General features: G+C 38.3%; 1 protein-coding gene across 1 annotated transcript in view; it reads right to left on the bottom strand.

Moving 5' to 3' along the window:
• Positions 1-10146: 10146 nt before the first annotated feature.
• The window catches only part of CALCR (calcitonin receptor), a 60432-nt gene continuing 47829 nt past the window's right edge, over positions 10147-22749 (bottom strand). Inside the window, exons 11-12 of the mRNA XM_077856938.1 lie at positions 22602-22643; positions 10147-12203 (exon numbers count right to left, since the gene is read on the bottom strand). Coding sequence (XP_077713064.1) covers positions 11967-12203; positions 22602-22643 — 279 coding nt within the window. The 3' untranslated portion in view covers positions 10147-11966. The remainder of the gene's footprint in view (positions 12204-22601; positions 22644-22749) is intronic.

The raw sequence follows: 22749 nt of genomic DNA, 5'->3' as shown, positions 1-22749 counted from the left end.
TTTTAAATTATTTTCTGGAAGAATTAATCTGAACTACCTAACAAACCACTAATAGAAATAAGAATTCCAGGGGCATCTGGGTGGCTCAGTTCATTAAGCATCTGCCTTTGGCTCAGGTCATGATCTCAAAGTCTAGGGATTGAGCCCCATATCAGGCTCCTTACTCAGTGGAGAGTCTGCTTCTCCCTCTGCCCTCCTCCCCCCACTCATGCTCTCTATTTCTCTCTCAAATAAATAGAATTTTAAAAAAAGAAACAGGTATTCCAGTTGAATATATTTCTTCATAATGTGCTGTATCTCAGAGAGCTTTATGGATACCATGTTGATTTCTTTAGATGCTCTTTCCTTCCTCACTAGGTCCATTATTGGTTTTATAGGCATATCAATTATTTTTCCATATATTCTTGATATACTGTTCTGGTCTTTCATTTCTTTGATAGTTGAGTTGAAAATATATGTATATAATAAATATATATGTTTGGCATCATTTTGCACACACACACAAAATCATGTTTCTATTGTCGACTCTCCATCTTTCTGTAACATCCATGTGACAGTACTTCTCTATTTGTATTAACATTTCTGATTTACTTTGTTACTGCCATACCTCACATTGTCATATAGTTTTTGTAGGATATAAGAATTATTTCTGACTTTCCTCCTAGATACTTTTTTATAAAACATATCCTATTCTTCTTCAGTTTACTTTATTTGGCATGCTGGGGTCTTCCAGAGAAGGTTGTGGAGCTATATCTGGGGATTATTACTCCTTTTGTTTTCATTTTTCAGGTCAAATTTTTTTTTTTATTTTACCAGTAGGTTTTTTGCCCAGTAGAATCCCCTCAGCCTTTAGGTAGAGCAGGCAGGTCCTTAGCAGAGACTCAATGTGCTGTTGTAATAAGATTCAGAAAACCAAATTCATTTTTCACTCATATCCTCTCATTTTATCTTCTTTCCCTGACAAAGCTACTACCATCATTTGGAAGAAGAAATGAAAACCATCTGTGCTTCCATGACCCTCAGCTTCTTACCTAAACCCTCTGACAGGGATCATTTTTTATGACATTACTATTCATTCCTATAGGAGTAAGAAGAGTATGTCTGGTGCATTTAATGAGCCTTGGCAAGCTTTTGTTCAGGGCTTAGACATATGTTCTAAGAAGCCAATTATCTTAGGGCACATTGTGATATTTGGACAGGAATCCAGTGAAACTATTTCAAGGAAAAGAGCAATTAATTGTAAGAATACATGGCAATATTATAGAATCCAATTGTTGGAAATTCAGCCAGGTCTCTTGAGAGATAGAAAGCAATCAGGCAGCTATTTTTTCCATTTCTTTCTTCCTCTCTCTCTCCCTTTTCCCCTCCCAGCCTCCTTCTCTCATCATGGTTCCTTGTCTCTATTCTCTCAATGTGTCTGTTTTGTTCTCCTGATTCTCTTTTTTATTGATCAGTGTATATCTGGCTAAAAATGTCTGCCAACTCAGAATCTTTGTGAGCTTTTATCTCCAAGGACTTACTTCCTTACTTGTAATTTATCTCCAAAGTCCATCCCCATATAATTAATAATGTTCATGTCTCTTAGGATTCTTGAGACAGAGAGAATTTGGTTAGTTCAGATCAGGCTAGGTATCTACTTATGGTCCAATGTTCTCTGGCAAAGACAGTGAGATCATGTGGTCTAAATATAGCTGCCAAAACATGGGTGGGAGATAGACTCTTTTACATGGTGGTGTGAGTGGAAAGGTGATGATTGGCTAATTAGTTCATTAACATACTCACTGTTCTAGAATGGAGAATTATCCACTTTTTAAATGCATGAAGTATCTTCTATGATTCAGTTATTTCAACATATTTCAAGTACAGGGGTAGACAGGCTGTTTCTTGTTATTGAGTTTTATATTGGTAGGGTTTTTGGTTGTCATTGCTGATTGCAATGCATTGTTTTAATTTCACCCTCGTTGACCACACAGTTGTCTTTTTTTTTTTTTTTTGTCTTTTGGTTTATGCCGTTTAAGAAACCTTTCCCTGCCCTCAAGCTATTTGTTTACATATTCTTTTCGTACATGCATATACTTTCTTTTATAATTAGATATTTAATATCCCCCAACTCTGCTTCTTTATGTAGGATTAATAAGAGATTCAGCTTCTTTTTTCCATGTTGTGAGCCAGTTTTTCCAACACCCTCTATTAAACAAATTATTGTTTTTCCATGATTTGTAGTACTATCTTTGTTATATATTCTGGAAAATCTTGTATTTTTGGAAAATATTTTATGGTAGAAATTAACAATTCCTCAACAAATTTGATATAACTTATCTATAAAACCATCTAAGACTGTGGTTTTTGACTAGTTTATTCAAGTATTGTATTTTTGGTCCATTTATATGTATTTTTCTGGAAATGTAGTTGTTTCATATAAGTTTTTCAAATTTATAAGTGTATGGTTGTATGTTGAACATACATATATAGACATTATAATGGTCTTATTGTTTTTATAATCTCTGTGGCTTCCTAATTATTCATCATTTTATTATGTTTTTTAAACTAAGCATTGTCTCTCTTTTTTCCTTGATCAGTCTCATTAGAAGCCTTTTTAAATAATTTTTTTCAAAGAACCAAATATTTGGTTTTGTTGTTCTTCTCTTTTTTTGTTTTTTATTTTATTGATGTCTGCTCTGCTTCTGCAATACATGTTTGATGAGTTAGTTAGAATATTCAATTCTTCCATAGAGGACAAAGAAAGTAAATGATAGGTATGAATAATGAGTAGATTAGTAACCTGTGAGATATACTATATACTATATACAGAGAGTAATACTGTGAGATATTTGATGTAGAATAATTTGAATAGAGCATATATGTGTTTAACATAGACTATAAGATATGGAGGAACCACAAGATACCAAAGATTTATGACATACTGAAGATACCAAGGCATGTAAACCCCAGTATTAATGATACACTATATATGCATGGGGCTTCTAAGACATTCAGTAGTCATGAGATTAAATATACCACCCATGGTGACATCTATTCTAGTTCCTGTGTCCTCTGCCCAAGAAATGCAAATAAAACCCATAGCTGTTAATTATGGTAATTGGCAAGCTACAGTTATAGCCATGAGTATTTAGTCCTGCATCTCCCTGGTAGAGCAAATACAATATGTTGGCTCTAGGCATCTTCCATCTTTTGTGCCCCTTTGCTCAAATCTCAACTCTGGTCCTCATATCTATCCCTTCAGCAGAAAATATATTGGCCTAGAGAATAAATGTGAACACTGTCTAAGGATTCAGGTAGTATGGTTAGTCTATCCTGTTGTAATATATCCCGAGATTATCTTCTTCAAGCTTCCCACTGAGTGTTTTCAGTTGGTTAAATAAACCACATGATTTGAGCATCTTAATTTGGTCTATAAGCCTTTGCAGGCCCAAGACTTCTGAGATAGCTTGCCCAAGTGTATACTTGGAGAATACCATCACCTCTGGGGAATTTCTCACATAACATTTTCTTTCTTATGTTTTTCTGCTTTCATTCTGTTACTCACTTTCTTATTTCTTCTTGGATAAACATATCTAAAGTTTAAGTGTCCTCCCACTACCCAGTGGGGACCACAGCACTGATTTGGATTATGGTTGCACATAGGCCAGAAAAGTACATGGGACCTTAAACTCACCGTCCTTACTTGTATCAAATGATGACCAGCATACTGATCTTCCATCTCTTTGCTTATGGCAGGAGATGGCTTAAATAAATTACTTAGATTAGAAAAAAAAAAATAAAGCTTAAGTGTCCTTCAAGAAACTGCTTTAGTATGTCCTGTAAATTTAGAAATGTAGTGCTAAATTAATAGTTAATAACTAATATGCCATAATATAAGACAGTTTCCATTCTATACTTTTTAAAATATTCTTTTAAAAGTAAGGGTTATATTAAAATATTTATTATTTCCAACATCAGACTGCTGAACCAACAAAAGTTTTTTAAAGATTTTATTTATTTATTTGGCAGAGAGAGCACAAGCAGGAGGAGTGGAGGCAGAGGGAGAAGGAGAAGTAGGCTCTCCACTGAGCAGGGAGCCTGATGTGGGGGATGCTTTCCTAGGACTCTGGGATGATGACCTGAGCCAAAGGCAGACACTACTAACTGAGTCACCCAGTCACCCCATGAGCCAACAACTTTGTTAATAATTTCTAATGTTACTGCTTTATTAATACCATTCAGAAGGTCAGAGATCTTTTTAATGGTATTAATCATTTGGAATTAATAGAGATTTTCTTTATGATCATAGAGATGGCTGTTTTTATAAACATTCTGTGTATACTCAAAAAGAATGCATATTTCCTTTTTGTTGAGCATAGCTAATATATTTTTAGTAGCTTGAGTTTGGTAATTATATTTTCCAGATATTTTTATAACACTTCTAACATTTTATTTGCTTCATCTATCAGATTCAGAGGCAAGTATGTTAAAATCATCAACTACAATTGGGGCACCTGGATGGCTCAGTCAGTTAAGCATTGGACTCTTGATTTCAGTTTGGGTAATGATCTCAGGATCACGATCTCAGGGTCATGAGATTGAGCCCCGTGGCAAGCCCCATGCTCAGTGAGGAGTCTACTTGAGATTCTTTCTCTCTCTCTCCCTGTGTCCTGCCCCCCGCCCTCTAAAATAAATAAATAAATCTTTTTAGAAAATCATCAACTACAATTGATAAGTTACATATTTCTTCCTGAAGTTCTTTCAGTATTGATGTGTTTTGAGGCTGTATTTTAGGGTGCATATGAGTTTATGATACTTATAATCTTCTGGTTCAATTATTTCTTTTACTAATACGTAATTTCCTTTCTGTTCTTTATGGCTTTTCTGTTTTTTTTTTTTTGTCTTAAATTCTATTTAGTCAGAAATTAAAGACAACCCCACCTTTCTTTGGGTTCATATTTCCCTAGCAAACTCTTCCCATCCATTTTCAACCTTTAGTTTTCTTTTTGTCTTATGTGTATTTCTTGTTGCTTGTACACTGTGGGGCTTTATTTTTTTTTAATCTGAGATTCTTTGTTTTAATTGGTGACCACAACCACTGTATTATAGTTAATATTATATTAAGACTATTTCACACATGTTAAGACCCATATTCATGTTTATCCATATTGCTTTCTTAATTATCCCAATCTCTATCCCTCCTTTATCCCCCAACCAAAAAAAACAAAAACAAAAAACAAAACAAAACAAAAAAAAAACAAAAACCAAAAACCAAAAAACAAACAGAAAAGCTTTAGCCTGCTTGCTTGTCCTGTTGATCTTGTCCCCAATCTTGTCAATCTTAACAAGAATTTTAGTTTGGGGCATTTATTTGTTAACACAAATTTTATTCAAGGTCTCTTTCCTTAATTAATTAAAAAATATATATTTCTTCAAACATTTCCCCTTCCCGGGGATCCCTGGGTGGCTCAGCGGTTTGGTGCCTGCCTTTGGGCCAGGGCGCGATCCTGGAGTCCCAGGATCGAGTCCCACGTCGGGCTCCCGGCATGGAGCCTGCTTCTCCCTCCTCCTGTGTCTCTGCCTCTCTCTCAATCTCTGTGTCTATCATGAATAAATAAATAAATAAATCTTAAAAAAAACAACAACATTTTCCCCTTCCCCATTTATATGTTTTTGGTATCCTTCCGGGACCCCTGTTGTCTACACATTGGCACTTCCACCTCTCTTTTCTGTTTTCTGTGTTTTATCTTTTCTGTTTTCTATCTCTTCATTCTTTCTTGCTTCCTCTGGGGGAGGGAGAGTCCTAATCAGATCTTCTTACTTACTAATTCCTTTAAAAGCTGCATCCATCTTACTAATTAACTGTTATTCATTGCAATTATTTCATGTAGAGTTATTTTTTTCAGTTATCATATTTTTTCATAAGCAGTATTCCCCTGGATTCTTTTGTATTGTTTCTTGTTCCTTTCTGTATTGCTAATAATCTTTATGTATGCCCTTCAATATATGTTTTCTAATTCATTTGGAATTTTTCATCAGTATTTCCTAATCACTCTGGCTTATTATATACTTTGTTTAATTTGTTGGCTCTTCTTTGGAATGGTGTATTTCTGAGATGTCTAGTTGTCTTGATCTATGAGCTCCTGTCTTTGGAGTAATTGGTCTCTAATTACTTGGGGAGTGGCCAAAGCCATGGCTTTGTGGATGCTGGTGGATTTAAGGACAATGGAGGGAGTGAGTCCCAGGGTAAAGACCAAGTTACCCTGCTGTAACCTGAATGTTTTCCTGTGCTGCTACTCCAGCAGGAGAACTTATACCTGGCCACTGGTATGTAGCATGGGGACAAGACACTCCCCACCCCACCCCACCCCAGTTATAAGACCCTAGTCTTGTGGTGTTGGAGAAGAAACGAGGGGCAAGAATAACTGCCCAGGGTGGCTGCTTAGTGTTTTTATGAATTCCTTACTCCTTTAGGGCTTTTGTGCCTCCCTGAGAATATTCTGTGGACACTGGGACCAGCAGTGAGGCCTGTTGCTGCAGGTAAGTTCCCAGAGCCCTGAGAAGGTAAAGAGCAGAACACAATGAAGCTCTTTTCTCTGTTCCACTCTTTATTGCCATGGCCTCCAGCTGTTCTCTAGACCCCCTCCTCCCTCCTCAAAATATGCACTCATTCGAGAAACCTAGAGTTTCTCATTTTTGTTTATTAACTTTTTTTCCTTTTTCCCCCCTCCTCATTAAATACTAATTCCTGAAATGCATATGTGCCCTGTTTCTGTAGTTTCTCCAATGTTGATATCTGGAGTTGGGGCCAGCAGCCCTAACTACTTTGCCCTCATGGTTGGCCTTACAGTTCCTTGAGTCTCTTCCTTCTCCACTCTCTGCCTCTCTTCATCACCTGATGCCTATTTCCATGGATGAATTCATGTTCATGGTCTTTATTGTCCTATCTGTGCAGGCCTCCATTCTTGATCAGTGAGTGGAAGTCTTACTACAAAGAGTGCTAAAATCAGCCCTACTGCTTCCCCTTCAGCTCTTCAGCAGGCCTCAAGTTAGGCCTGGGACATCCATTGAGAGTCTCCCAAAGCATGTTTTGTCTCCCAAAGGTCTGTACAAAGACCACATCTGAAATGGAAAAGGTGCAACCAGCACTGTAAAAAAAAAAAAAAAAAAAAAAAAAAAATCTCTGGGTAGAAAAAGAAGTCATCACTATAGAAAGAAACTCTTTAAACTATAGAATGCTGAATTTCATCTAAAGACCCCTCATTTTTGAAGGAATCTATGGACAATGAATTAGGTTAATTTTGGACCAAAAAAGATACATATTGCAAACAGTTTCTATCTTCCCAGTCAACAGGAGACAACCATCTGGTATCCCTTACAATTAAGAGGGCAGAGGTTTTACTTTGAGATACAGGACGGTGCAGTAGGTCTAACCAAGCTGGCAATTTAGAGAGCAAAGGCACCAGGTACTCTGGATTCAAATTCTAGCCCTGCCACTTACTACCAATTGTGTGACCATGGTATTTAACTTCTCTTCCACTTAGTTTTCTTATCACTAAAATGGGGATAAAAACAGGTTTCGTTGTTACAGAGTAAGTAAACTAGTGTCTGTAAGTCTATTCATATTGACTCTGGTGTTTCAATGATTGGTGTTCCTTTCTTTCTTTCTTTTTTTTTTCATAAATCATCTTTGTTTAAGGAATGCTCTCCATAACATTAGGTCCCCATGACAATACCCCTCTTGTGATGACAGCACACAGAAGCTCTAATGCATGGGCACAGAAGGGAAATGCTTGCAGCCCTGAGAGTAACAACCCACCAGGCTGTCACACATTTCGAGAGTTTGCAGCTGGGTGTATGTTCTGGTGCAGAGGCTCTGCGTAGGACTGGTGCACCAGCCTTGACTAGCCAGTCATGTCAAGGGTAGGTGGGGAGTGATGGAGACAGCTTTCCTGAACTATTCTGAATGTATTTTTCCCCTCTCTTCATTGAGGACATCTCAATTGGTTTTACTGAATTTCTGTTCACCATTTTGCTTGTTGTACTCTGAGATTTTGTTTGGAAGCAGTTTCTCAAATTAAAATAAGAAGTCTCTTAAGTAGAGGAGATGACAGTGACAAGCAGCAGCACTGCTGGTCAGTCAGCTAAGAGCTAGGGCACACTTAGAGTCTCAGGGGAGGAAGGGTTTCTGGAAAGTAAGAGAGAAAGAAGGCATTGAATTTCCGTAAGTGGAAAATGGACACTGATCAGTGAACTGAGAGCCTGGCTGGTCAATGCTTAAGATAATGGAAAATCTCTGAAATCTTTCAAAGATGCTCACTGATCCAAATGGAGGAAGATATGCTATTAGAAAATCTTCCTGACCTGAGTCAGACTGTATTTTAGCTCTTTCAATGCTTCATAGTATTCACAGATAGTAAACAGATGTTAATCCTATGTCCAGAAGAACAAAAATAATCCTAACAATAGTTTTTACTTTTCAAATGTATTTTTTCCACTTTGCTTGACTCTCACAAGCACTTATAATTCTTTCTTTTATGTTTCTAGTTATGTACCCCCCCAACTACCCTCTGCACACATGTAAATTATCTATGGATTAGTTCAGAAAAATCAATTTTATGTAAGCTTAAGCTAGGAGTGAGGCATCTTGACTCCCCTCTCAAAATAATAAATGGACTTTCCTTCTGAATTTACCTGATTGCTTTTCTAAAAATGGCTTCTGATCTCCCCTTTTCATCTATAACCTTATTTAAAACTCTATAGTGTTAACTTCCCCAATAATCAGTGGCGGGTAACCTAGCCCATGAATTCTAAAACAGAATCACTGTTTTAGACCTTGTTCTTAAGAAAATGAGTCCTTGCTAAGTGCTTATGCAGAGATCTTGTTCTGAGAATGTTTCTTATAACTTGAGCTTTCCTACCCAGCACTAATGAGAAGGAAGGTTCACATACAGCTACCAGTTCCAACCACATGGGTGGGTCCTTTGTTTTCCCACTCCAAAGATATCATGGTTATGGTTTTAGGGTAATGATTCACTTCGTAGGTTTTGATTTGTGCCATTGACACAGGAAAGAAGCAGCAATCACTGCCAAGAAACTTTGCCATGATAACTCATAAATATTTGTCGTGGAGCTAAATAAGGTGTATGAAATGTCTGTTGAATCGATGATAATGAATGAAGGAATGAATGAGCAGGTTGGAGCTCCACAACGATAGTGTTTCTGTCATTTCTTTTTCAACACCTTTCCTTCTTTAAGAACCATGATATCTATGCATACTCAAAGGTCTATTTTGGATCATTTTGTAGTAGGGATCAAAGCAAGCGGGTAACTGACCATCTGAGTTCAAGTTGCCCTCTGGAAGAATCAGGTTTATGGTATGATGGAAAATAACTTTTGTTTTTCAAGATCACAAGGGTAATAATATCTATCTGTATTGCCTCCTGGGACATAAAGGGAAAGATGTAGCCCTTATGTGTCTTTTCTGAAAAAGTTCTCCAGCTCTCACGAGGACAATAGTTGAATAGTGTGCAGAAACTACAAATTGTTCCTGTTCCCCTTTATTAGCCTATCACAGTTCTCATTTAATCCTCATTTCTTCCATTTCATGCTTTCCAGATCTGAAAATCTTTCCAATAGTGGCCTTTATGCATTCTAATGACATTTAATTAGTCGCCTTTTATCCTGCCTTAGTCTCTCTCCCAAACTATATTAAAAATCAATGATTGTAACAATTCTAATGATCTGATGTGATGTTGGACAGTTCAAGTCTTGTCCAAGAATAATGAAAGAAAAAAAAAGTTAAGAACAATAAAAGGATGTGATACTCCTTGCCCTAGATTTCTTTGCTGTGCTTCCCAAACTTCCACCATAGAGATCAACAGTTGTGTGTGGTTTTTGCATTATGAAGGGCATGAGAACTGTGCTTTGGAGTTTATAGTCTAGTTGAAGATGAAAGATGATCACACTGACAAAGACAATATTCTTGATGTTTTTGCACATGGTTTTCTAACCTATACTTTTGGATTATCTTTCCCCTTCCTGCTACCCAAACTAAATGGGATGTTAGCTGCCCATGGCTGAAGTGAAAAGATGAACATGGAATGAGCAGGAGACGAATGAATGAAAGATGAGAATATATTTCATTAGAAAAATATGCACATATACATCTTTTTGCTTTTAACATACTCTGTATTAATTTATACATATACATAGCGTAAGCAGTTCACATCATTTTGGCACTATGTATAATTCTACGGTAAGCTGTGTTGTTTCGTCAGCCCCTACTAAAATAGCACAATAATGTCTAGAATATTTAGCAATATATTATCACATTTGTACTAGAGCTGCCTCAAATACTCTGTTTTCCATGTTTGTAAACGAAAATAGGAACACCACTACATAAACACTGTGATTGGAAAAATACCTTCTTTTCAATTCCTCCCTTACATTCAGTAAAGGAGATGTAAACCACTTTAGTATCCAAAATACATTTTCACTGAAGGAATATAATTTTCTTTGGGTGCACGAAATATGTAACCAGAACAAATCAACTTTTTGTTTTTCCACAACTACATCACCTCTGAAAGGCAGTGGCATCGACATAGATGAGACTTGAGATTTGGAGGGTTTCAATGGATCTCCTCATTTAGCACAGAATCAAATGATGGTAACTCTGATGACTCTTGCAAATTCACAAATGAACTTCAGGTGCCAGTAATGAGAACTGGTTTATTCGGGGATGTTTGAAGATTTTATACTGAGGATGTAAAGAGAGACGTGGTGATATAGTATTGGGTTTTAAGAAGAACCTCTACTTTTATTTGAAATGAACTGGTAGATGGTTCAACTTGTAGCAGTTACTTTTCCTCCTCCTGTTTTGCTAATAGCAGCAAACAAGAGGTCAACTACAAACTGATTTCTCATTAGCCCTACTGAATCTTCCTGGAAAAGACCGAGATCTTGTTAAGCTTTGAAGCTGGGTAGAAGGCAGTTAATGGATTTATATGGAGTCTTTTAATTACCAGTCTTAAGCAAATTTATCTTTTACTGCTAGATAGCACCCAAGGGCAAGAGGTAATCTGCTTTATAAACCTTAGAGTGATTTGCTTTATAAATCCTGGAGCTTAAGAAAGTGGAAAACTCTCTTTAAAGAGAATATTCTCTTCCACTAGAAATTATATTTTTGGCAGTTTTGTGAAAAATTTAGTGATGGATTCTTTGTGACCTCCCCTTGTATAAATGTCCGTGACTAGAGCACATTCAGCATGCAGGCCAGTTCTTCACAGCTGATGGGGCCTTTTCAGTTGACAGGACTATCCAAAGCCACACTGAGCACATGATACTAACAAACCAATTAACAAATTGGCCCATCTAATGTTTTGAGCAAATTGACTCTAAATTTCTTTTTTCATTCAAAGACAAAATTTCATTCCTGTCAAAGCCACTTGGTCTTGCAGAGGTCATATAATTTGTGTGGTTTACATTGTGTGGATGGTAAAACATCTGAGTAATATCGGAATTGATTGAAATAAAAAAATTAAAAATCAGATCCATAGCCAAATACAGAAATATTCTAATTCAAAGTCTAGAGTTAAAAAGAAAGATAGTGACCGTGATTTTAATTTTTCAAAGTTATAAATGGCTCAAGATTAACAAGGAGCACCCTGTTTCTGAACTAGGTCAATTTAATTGTGTTTTTCTTGGATACTTTGCTTGCATTACTATGACATCTGCATCTCAGTCCCAGATGAAAGATGGAGTTCACAAGGGATGCAGTGGGAGACCCCATTCCTAGACTGTCTCCCACAGCAATAGTACCAAGGATAACTTTCTCCAGGTTTACTATGGACAAATTCACTTAATAATTCTTCACAAATGATATGCTCAGCTCCTGGGAGGATGGGGATCACTTTAAACGCATGGTCGGTCTGTCTCCCAGGAAATGAAGGCTCAGTGATCACGATGCTGCATTAGCTTCACATTCAAGCGGATGACTCTTGCTCGATGATTTCCAGAGCGATGACCTCGGCACCCTCCTCGCCCAGGTTGTTGGCGGCTTCGTTCCTCGGCTCCTGATGGCAGATGTAAACCGGGATGTCCCCGGCTTCGGCGGCGGCGGCGGCGGCACTGGCCGCGGAGCGCCGGGGGTTCGGTCGCCCCCAGCGCTGGTCCCACTGGGTTTTAAACTGGGCCCACTGACGCTTCACAGTGGTTTGCACCTGGAAGACAAAAGGGAACCTTGTTCTGTCATCAGTGTCAGAAACGACCCAAGCCAAGCTTATGGACGCAGCGCTTGGGGCTTATCCGAGGTTGAAAGAGGTCGAGTCGCAATTCTGAGCCAAAGGACCTCGCAGTACATCCGCTCCGGGGAAGGAACGTACCATTTTGGGAGAATTGGCAAATCGGAGAAACGAGATGCTTGCCTCAGCCACCACTGGCAAGGGCATTTCCTCCTTTGAGTAAAAGTCTCTTCTTTACCTCTTTATGTCCAATTAATGAAATGTGACTTGGTTTTAGACCCACATATGGTCTACATGTCATATCAGAGGAAAAGATTTTGAAAAAAGTTTTTGATCGGCTACCATCTCCAACAAGGCAGAAGCTTTCATCTAAACCTACACATTACTGGTCATGAAGAAAAATAAAAAAAAAAGTAACCCAAAGCACAGCCCTGAGTCTTGAGATCAGGGCATCGTACTGCTGATTTTCCTTTCTTCAACTAGGCTTGAGGTAGGGGTGTGCCAGATAGAACTCTGGTTAAAGGAGTGCCATGCTTTTAGGAATAAAATTTCCATCCTTTCCTATGGAAAAACTTCTAATATGTAAACAAACTTACCAGAACTGCTTTCTAAATATGATGAACTCTCTACTGAACACAGGAGAAGGAGAAGATGCTAACGCTGGGAAGCTCTAAATACGGAAACGGCGATGACCACAGTGGAGGAGAACCTGTACAGACAGTAATGCTGCTTGTCTAGCTTTGCTTTCTTCAGAACTGAATTCAATTTAGTTGTTAAGTTCATTTTCCCTGCCGTCTCCTAACTTCTTGCTTTTCTCTATAGCTGAACAAGACTAAAATCTTGTATTTTAAAATAAAATAAAATTGTATTGCTACAATATCTGCTCTACGTGTCTGAGTTTCTGTTGCTCAGTGCATGAGACAAGCTGTTATGTAAAATCTTTGCATCAGTTTATTAATACATCTTCAGTTATTTTGCTACCAAACTTGAATATAAGATCCAACCATTAAGGGGGGCATAGGAGGGGGAATTGGGAAACAGTAGGACATGAGATAAAGCATGTAACACGTTGGCTGTGAAGAGCCATGTTTGCATGAATGGAAAAGAAGGTATAAATGATAGCACAGCCTATTAATGTTATAAAGCAATATGCATGATAGAAGACTGAATAATTTCTCTGGCAAATACATTTTCTGTGTATCATAGCAGAACAATTTTTTCCAAATGACTATTAGTATTTGTCATATCATTTTAAATATTTTACTCAGAAAAAGGCAAAAGAGTCAAATGATTCACTGAAGACAAGAGGGTATGAAACTTGTAACTGGAGAGGTTCCTCTTCATCAGCAGAGGAGCTGTCAAGTTCAAGATGGCAAGTGGCAATCAGAGGAATTTGGGAATCTGATAATTTGGAATACTGGTAAGCTGACCATTTGGAATTACTGAGGCAACAGACTCTTGTTTTGTGTTTTTGGTTTTTTTGGAGGTGATGAGTGCATGAGTGCAGAGCAGTATCCATCTGATTTTATTTCAGAAAGACAAAGACCAATATTTTAAGTGCCATGGTCAAGCTATGTGCCATGCAGCTGAACCTTGCATTGATAAAAGATGTACAGAGGACCACAGATGGGATGAAAAGCTGTAGCTGTAGCTGTAGCTGGTATTTTATTGAGGGCTTACCATGTGCCATTTTCCAAGCTCTTGATTAGTATGAACTTATATAATCCTTACAACAGCCCTCTGAGAAGGCAGTACTACTGTTTCCTTCACTTTACAAAGAGGGGCAAAGGTTATGCAATGTGTCCAGGGTCTGACAATTGGAAATGTGGTGGGACCACAAGGCCAGGTGAAGCCCATGACTCCTGACCATGCCGCTTGGCCACAGCATACACTGTAGAGAGCTCATCATTAAGTTTAGAACTAAATTGAGAAATGATTTGTTTCTTGTGGTCATTGCATAGGCATTAAGTGTTTACACATATGCTCCAAAGACTGTGCTGTTTGCGGTTGAGTCCCAGTTTGTTTGCTACGTGGTTTTTTCCCTCCTTTTTCTTTCTTAGACTTTTCTCCTTTGTAAAAAGGAGATGATGACACTAATTCAGAGTTATGAGTAAGATTTACTGAGGTTATTTAAATCACCTAGTATGCTATGCTGGTGCATCCCTACTTTTTCTGTGATTCTCTCCCCATGCTGACTCCCCTCCAAGGATCTTCCAGTCAAGGTGGCTGGATTTGAGAGAGTCAAGTATCTCCCTTATGATAATCCAGCACCTGCAGGCTATCTGGTCTAGTTCTTATTAGGGCTATTTACTGGTTGGAAATTGATTCATGGAAGTGTTTCCCTCCTATGGTTTTCTAAGCACATTAGTAGAAGAGGTACAAATAGAAGCTGTAATACAGCTAGAGAGGACAGGATGGATTGGAGGAATGGAAGAGGCAGAAATGAGGAAGAATGAAACAGTAAAAAAGAAAAGCAATTAGGACAGTTTATCTACATTAGGTGCTGAATAACTGAGCATTGACTAATTTGTTAACCCTCTGAGACATTTCTGTCTAGAGATCAAGACACAAAGAGAAGACAAAGTCTGAAAGATTAGGCCCATTTATTCTCTCGACTTGAAACACTGTGCTCCTTTACACACATTGGCTTCCTGGACTCAGCTATTGCCGTTCAAAACAGTAGTCGGGTGACATACTCCAAATGGGCTGAACTTGATCTGGGTTATTCTCTTCAGAAGGGGTTCAGTCCACACCCAAAAGTGACCTGAAATCTTGGTCTGATGGTTTTGTCCTTGAGCTACTTACCAAAAATGCCTCCATTTCAGCCACTAGGCCAGGCACACATAGAAGGGATTTGGGTCCTGTAAGAGCACTTAGACACTAGGCACAGAGCTGCTGTCAGTGGCGGGGGTGGAAGATTCCCATAATCCTACTGCTTTTGCCTGAGTTGGCCAATCCTCTGCCAAAGTGGTTTTAAGCCACTTATTGCCTTGACCTGAATTCTCCAAAATTAACAAGCTGCTGGTCTCTCTCCACCAGCTATATTGTTTCTTTCCATCAGGCTCCTCTGCTCACACTGCTCCCCCTGACCGAAATGTCCCTCTCTCACCCTTCACTGTGGCCAAAACTTGTTTTTCAGGACTCAACTCTGTTTCCCCAGGAATCTTTTCTTGACCCCCTGATCCAGAGTCAGGAGTCTCTTTACTGTGCACTTGTTGCAGTTATGTATGTTCATTATTCCTCTTATTACATTGAAATCCTTAAAAGCAGGAACCATGTCTTGTTCTTTTTATATTCCCAGAACATGTCATGCTGTTTGGCATATAGCAGTTAGTTATTCAACAAATACTTGTTGACTGATTGTCAACATCCATTCTAGAATGAATTCATAGCTCTTTCAGCCAAGAAAGTGATCACTAATGACCAAAATTAGTGCATTGGTATCCAGTGGTCCTAGGGTGGGGAACTGAAAGCATCTAGAACAAACCTAATGGAGAAATTGAAATTTTCTTTCATGCAAACAGGAAACACTGGGTTTTGACATGAGACCTAGAATCACTGTTTTTTGAGAACCTGAATTCCTTCCTGAGGTGAAGTGTAAGCCATTGGATGTTAGATCATCTACAACTGTTACTAGGTCTTCTCTCATGCCATGGTGTTTTGGGGAACTGCTCTTGAACTCCAATGAACTCCTACTTTTGGAAAGGATCAGAAGCAGGCACTTGTTACATTGTACAGGCAACCAGCTGGATAGGAAAGGAAGACTGTCAGTGGGTAACATCATACCACCTTTCTGTTAATTTTCCACCAATAGGATCATTTCACCAGGTCTCATTCGATGCCAGGAAAGAAAGGACTGAACTTTGGGTCAAGGAACTCACTCTGCCCACATTAGCCTTGTAATCTTGGGTAGGACTGTTAACCTCTCTGAGATTCCTTTCTTTAATACAACTCTTCTACCTCACTTTCTGTTTGAAGGATTAAATTGTGACAATACATATCAAAGTGGCATCTAAGTTTTAAAGTACCATACAGGGAGACTACTGTTATTATTGCTATTATTGTACTGTTATTATGGCAGGATGTTGACCTCAAGTCTTCAGACTAAAATGAAACTCTTCTGTCATATTCTTTTTTGGGGGGTGGTGGTGCTAAGAAAATAAAAAGACCTCTCAATGACACACATAGTTTCTGATCTCATACATTCCAAACTAGGTCTCCAAAGAGTGCTCTATTGCCCAAGCTTGCTACTTCCTGGATTTCCTTTGGATTTCTGTACAAGATATTTTTCTGTCGGGACTACCCAAGAGATGGCATGGTTTTATTTGGGTTGTATTGTCTATTAAATATAGGTCTTTAAATGCTTTAAATACCAGGTTTATAATCTAGGAACCATAAAATGCCCAGTTGAGGAATTAGGAAATATACTGCTTCAGCATATTTTTGGAAAAGCGATATCTCCACACAAAGGGAATTGATAGTTTCCGTGGATTCAGCATCTTTCAAATACCAACACTGTCTTTATAGATAAAATTTACACAGATATTTAGAGGTATCCAAAGTACACAGTATAAGTTTAGAGTGACTTTGTAAAAGTGCCCAGCAGACCAAAGAAAACCAAAAAAACAAAAAAACAAAAAAACAAAAAACAAAACAAAGCAGTCTTTGTTTCTCTTCACCTGTTCTTTCAAAATAATCCCCATTGGAGTATCTATGCATATTAATGAAGTACCCTGCCTAGCAGGAGGCCAAAGGATTTGAGGCCTATTTTATGTTTTTAATATTATTATTACAGAAATGTTCATAGTTCTATAATTGCATTCCTGAATTATAATCTATTCTTTTGTGTGGAGATGGCAATCTGCTTCAATTTGTAAACCACACATATAAGAATAGGCCCTTAGCAGGATGTAAAAGACACTTGAATAATTATAGTTTAATAGGGCAATTATCTCCTACAATACCACAGGTTGAGCTTGATGCTGCTTTGATCACAAGAATAAGGGCAATGAATCTGTTTGAAAACAGACAAACAAACAAACAAACCAGGAAGACTTTTCATTGCTCTTGAAAAGCATCAGAAATGTTAGGAGTTTCCAATGTGATAAATATAACATACAAAGTTTTTGAATTATATAGATTCATCACTCATTATAAAAGCAATTAACACAGATCACTTTACATTTTCCCTAATTATATCAATTTATTTATTGCCAACTTTAAAAATAGAGCCCTGGTCTGATGGTTTGAAGACATAATTTACACCTGGCTGTATTATTAACCATCTATATAAGGTTGATATATTTGGGCCTCAGTTTCTACATTTGTGTAAAAGAAAATCAGACCGGAATATCCATGGTTAGACTTGAATGCTTTTATCTTTGGCCTTTGTTTTCCTGAAGTTCAGTACAAGCACCAGCAGTACAGCTGAATGGAAGGTGGGATTTATCTCTAGGAGTTTTGATTGAACACATACCAAGATTTTTAGATCTGCTCCCTCATACCTTCACTTGCTGATGTCATAACTCAACAGACCTGCTGCAATCTAAATGTAAGATGAAAAATTATGAGTTTTAAAAACACTAGGAAGTATGCTTTAAATGCTTTTATATGACTTTTTGAAACTGGATCCCTATTAGATACTGAACGGGATACTTCTGAATATTATTTATAAAGTTACTGATATGTTTTTCACCCTTTTGGAGCATTGTCTTTACTGGTCTTTATCTTACAAGAGTTTACATGCTCTACAGTTGGAGGTAATTGGGTACTTCATGATTGTAAGATCAAGACTTTCTAATTCCCTTTTACTATCTACTCTCCTGTGTTTGTAGAAGCTTTCCTGTTTTAGAAGACAACAATTGATAAATACCATCTACAATAAGGTTAATATTTTTGAAAATATTTATTGTATTTCCTAAATAAAATTCCCCCGCAACTCCCTCATTCATTAAGCCAAGGTCATTCATTGCTTGAAGAACAAATTAGATTTTGTCTAGAGTAGGTTCTCAAAGTGTGTTCTCTGATCAGCAGCAGCATCATCAGCTGGAGACCTCTTAGAAATCCAAATTTTCAGGCCCCATCCCTGTCCTACTGAATAGGAAACTTTTCTGGTAGGGGCCAAGCACTCTTGTTTTAACAAACTTTCCAGGTGATCCTGAGAAGCACCTAAGTTTGAGAATATAGGTGTAGAACAAATTATTGCTTAGCTTTAAGTCTCAAAGCTGACATTCTTGACCCTCTAGAAAAACAACAGCTGCAAAAACCAGGTTTTATTGAATAAGAGAAAGAATTTCTTAATAGAAAAGCTTATCTTTGCATATGAAGTGAAAACCATACTACTCTGAAAATAGGATTTTACTAAAACTAAAAACTATAGTATAGTATAGTATAGTATAGAGAACATGCAGGATATGGCATAAGGAGAGTCCCCCTGCAAAGAGGAAGGAGAAGTGGTGACTACAAAATCCTTCCAATCCTAAGAGGAAGAGAAGAGAGAGATACAGAGACCAATGACCTTGCATCTCCCCTTCATGGTGGAAATACCTGGGGAAGTGGAGAGAAGAAAGAAGGCAGTAGTAATAGAAACACCTCAGTATAGCAAGTCTTTTTTGATTCAGAGAGTACAGGTCTAGAAATTGATAAGCCATACAAAGAAGTCACACATTTGGCTTGGAATCATAACCAACTTGGTGCCTGAGCGGTGGAGTGGGAATGGCTATGACATGGGTTAAAGAGAGATTCACAGTGTGAAGAAAGGAGGGTGACTCCCAGGCTCCTTGGGTGGCTTGGAAGAGAGAACTGGTGCATAGCATTAGCTATCTGGACATAGGGTGGGACGCCTGGGTAGCTCAGCAGTTAAAACATCTGCCTTCAGCCCAGGGCATGATCCTGGAGTCCTGGAATCGAGTCCTGGGATCGGGCTCCCTGCAGGGAGCCTGCTTCTCCCTCTGCCTCTGTCTCTGTCTCTCTCTCTGTTTTTCACGGATAAATAAATAAAATCTTAAAAAAAAAAGGATAGGGCGGGGGGTTGGGATCTCTGGGTGGCTCAGTGGTTTAGTGCCTGCCTTTGGCCTGGGGTATGATCCTGGAGTCCCAGGATCGAGTCCCACGTCGGGCTCCCTGCATGGAGCCTGCTTATCCCTCTGCCTGTGTCTCTGCCTCTCTCTCTCTCTGTTTCTCTCATGAATGAATAAATAAAATCTTTTTTTTTTTTTTAAAGGATAGGGCAGGGGCCTGGTCAAGGAGGCTACACAGTAAAAGGATCTCTGGGGTCCTCAGAAGAGAGGGGAGCCACCTTGGGTTCCCAAAGGGGCTACCAGCCGCACATCTGGACAAAGGCTTTGGAACTAAATATTTTCTAGAAAGAGACTGCTGTCTCTTAGAATCTGGTGGGATGGCTCTTTAAAGCAAGATAAGTTACAATGAAGAAAAATAGTTGTAGTTTCCATGCACTCCAATCTGTTACTGTTAACTTGAGATCCTTCTGGTCTTGCTCCTTTGGTCTACAAATGATTTTATCTTATCCACAATGCATGGACAATAGCAGGAAACATGAAATAGGGAGAACATGCACCGTGTTGTGATGCTCGCTCAAGTTTTAAGCTGTGGCTTGGAAACACTCGGCATCTTTCTAGCTGTCACCATCTTTTTGAAGTCCTTTAGATACTTAATAATTTACTGAAAGGCTTCCAGTGTTCACACTCTTGGAAGATTTGTAGGAACTATGTGATCCCTAAACATCCTCTCATTGTGGCTTCCTGGTTCCTTCTGCTGTAATTCTCCAAATTTCTTCCCTGCTTCTAGTCTATCTGTCCACTATGTGACCCATTTCCACAATAAGAATCACTGAAAACAAACAGATAAAAAATAAAAATGAAAACTTCATCTTCACTGTCTAACTGACATCACGGCCTCCTAGATCTCTGCTAAAACTCAGTGTGCTGCTGGGCACAGCCCAGTCACAGCTCTGCCGCAGCTGCAGCTGCAGGAACCTCCTGCAGGTGCGAGTGCCCTGCTGGCTTACGGGGTAAGCCAGGGACTCACAGGAGGCCCAGCAGAGAGCCACATGCCTCAAATGCATGGGGCTGTGATGTGACATTTGGCACAGTATGCAATTTCTAGTTTATTAGAAATGTCACACTTGTAGCTTCCCCCCGTAACAGAATCTTAATTAAAATGGAGATGGTTTCTTTACTTCGAAAAGCAGAGATAACATACTCAAATGAACGCGAAACATTCAATTGTTAGGAGTACTTCCTGGCTTGCTTTCTGTGCCTGACACTTCGAAGACAGCCTCATGGTTAAAACACAGTAAGTGCTGAGGTATTTTTGCAAATGCATGCGGTCCTCCCATGTTTTCAAGGTATGCCCCTCCTGAAACTGATTTTTATATTAGCCCTATATAGATATTGCTTTAGGTGGAAACATCTATTTGTGTGGCACCTGAAACAACCCAAAAGAGAGAGATACATGTTCACGGAAATGGATATGCAGACAGGATGCCCTAAGCCCTATATTTATTGGTGTTTGCTGATCTTAAAACAAACAAACAAAAAAACCCCAAAGAGACACTAACAGCTGACAGCAGAAGGATGTCTTTTCATTTCTGTCCCAGGCCTTCAGTCTATGCCCTAGTGCTAGTGAATGCACAATATATTTCTGCTGAATGAAGGAATGAGTTTATGGATGAGTTTATGGATGAATGGATGAAGGGAGGGATAAAATTATAAAGGAGAAGGAGAATGACAGAAATCTTGCAATGCAATGTCAAGGTGGGAGATAAGTAACAGGTTATAGAACAAAATATTATAGGTGCTCACTGTTTAACTGAAGAAATAAAGAACAGAGAATCAATTGAATATCAATTAATTCTGGTTAGAAAACCTTTTTAATTATAACAGGAAAATAAAATGTTTGTTGATGTCTTAACCAAATGTTATTTTCCTTGTTATAGAATTATTCTTAAGGGGCACCTGGGTGGCTCAATTGGTTAAGTGTCTGCCTTCAGCTCAGATTATGACCCTGGGACTGAGCCCTGAGTCAGGTTCCCTGTTCAGTTCCCCCTGCCCCCACCCCGAATCCTTTTCTCTCAAATAAATAAAAAGAATTATTCTTAAGAGGAATCAATGTAAAATTATAAAAAGTAATTGTACATTACAATTTATATGGCATATAACTAGAGTATGTATACTTACAAAGCTCCAGGAAGGAATCATAGATATATTATGGTGCAGTGGAAGATTTAGTTCATTTAATTAAGAATCAGGAAATTTGGATTCTAGTCCTGGTTATATAACTATGATTGTGACATTGTGCAAGTCATATGTTCTTCTGGAGTATAGATTTCTCACCTGAAAAATGAGGGATTTTTAACCATGTTTCTTGAAGCCCTGGATATTCTTTGGTACAAATTTAAACAGCCCCACTTGTTTTTTTAATTCAAGTATAATTAACATGTATGTTACAAATGGTAAGATTTCATTTTTTATGGCTGAATAATATTCCATTGTATGAATATACCAGATCTTCTTTATCCATCCATCCATTAGTGGACACACTTTGGTTGCTTCCACATCTTAGCTAGTTGCTATACACATAGGAGTGCATATATCTCTTTGAATTAGTATTTTCATTTTCTTTCGGTTAATTTCTAGTAGTAGAATTACTAGATCATATGATATTTCTATTTTTAATTTTCCAAGGAGCCTCCATACTGTTTTCCATAGGGGCTGTACCAGTTTGCATTCCCAGCAACAGTAAGCAGCTCCATTTTTATGCTTTACAGTTGGGGTCTTAGGCAAGAAGTTTCCATAAGAAGAAATGGAACTCTGGCTAAAACACCCTGACAATACTGGCCGTATGGATCCCTAGATTTTACTGATCTAAATATTCAGATAATACATTAATTATTTGAGAATCCTTTTTGGTTCTTAACTTCAGGGGGATTTTCAAAATGTTGAATAAGTGGTATGACACCAGGGAAAGAAAGCAGTGAACCAGTTCATACTGGCTGGATATTGGCTCTGCCCTGGTGAGGAGTGGGTCTTCCAAAGAGATGACAGCATGACTTCCAGAACAGCTTTCACTGTTGCTGCTCAAGGAACTGACCAGCTTAACATGCCATCCAAGGAAATCAGAATTTAGCTGCCTGTGTGGATAACATCTGCAATCGTACCACAGAAACAATCGTCCCATTGACTGGATACGATTCAGCTTGAAATAGTGAAAAAAATACATGATCCTGCATGTCATGAAACCCTGTGAGGTCAACTGCAGAAGTAAGAGCAAATGAAGTGTACACAGAGGCACTTTGGGAACTGTAAAGTTTTGGCTTTGTATCAATGAGTGATGGTGTTATGTGAAATGCATGCCTACCTCATTGTTGCAGAAGCAGTAAATCACGGCGACGAAGAATCCCTAAAGAGAGGAGGAAAAAGAGAATTGAAGTTATTTTTGTGTGCATTATATTGTTTAGGAATCTATATAAATAGACAGCCTAGAGAGGAACATGTCACTATTGCAA

Source organism: Canis aureus, chromosome 18 (assembly GCF_053574225.1).
Source record: "Canis aureus isolate CA01 chromosome 18, VMU_Caureus_v.1.0, whole genome shotgun sequence".
In the NCBI taxonomy this organism is placed as follows: domain Eukaryota; kingdom Metazoa; phylum Chordata; class Mammalia; order Carnivora; family Canidae; genus Canis; species Canis aureus.
The sequence above is the reverse complement of the archived record's forward strand: the minus strand, read 5'-3'. Positions and strand labels throughout refer to the sequence as shown.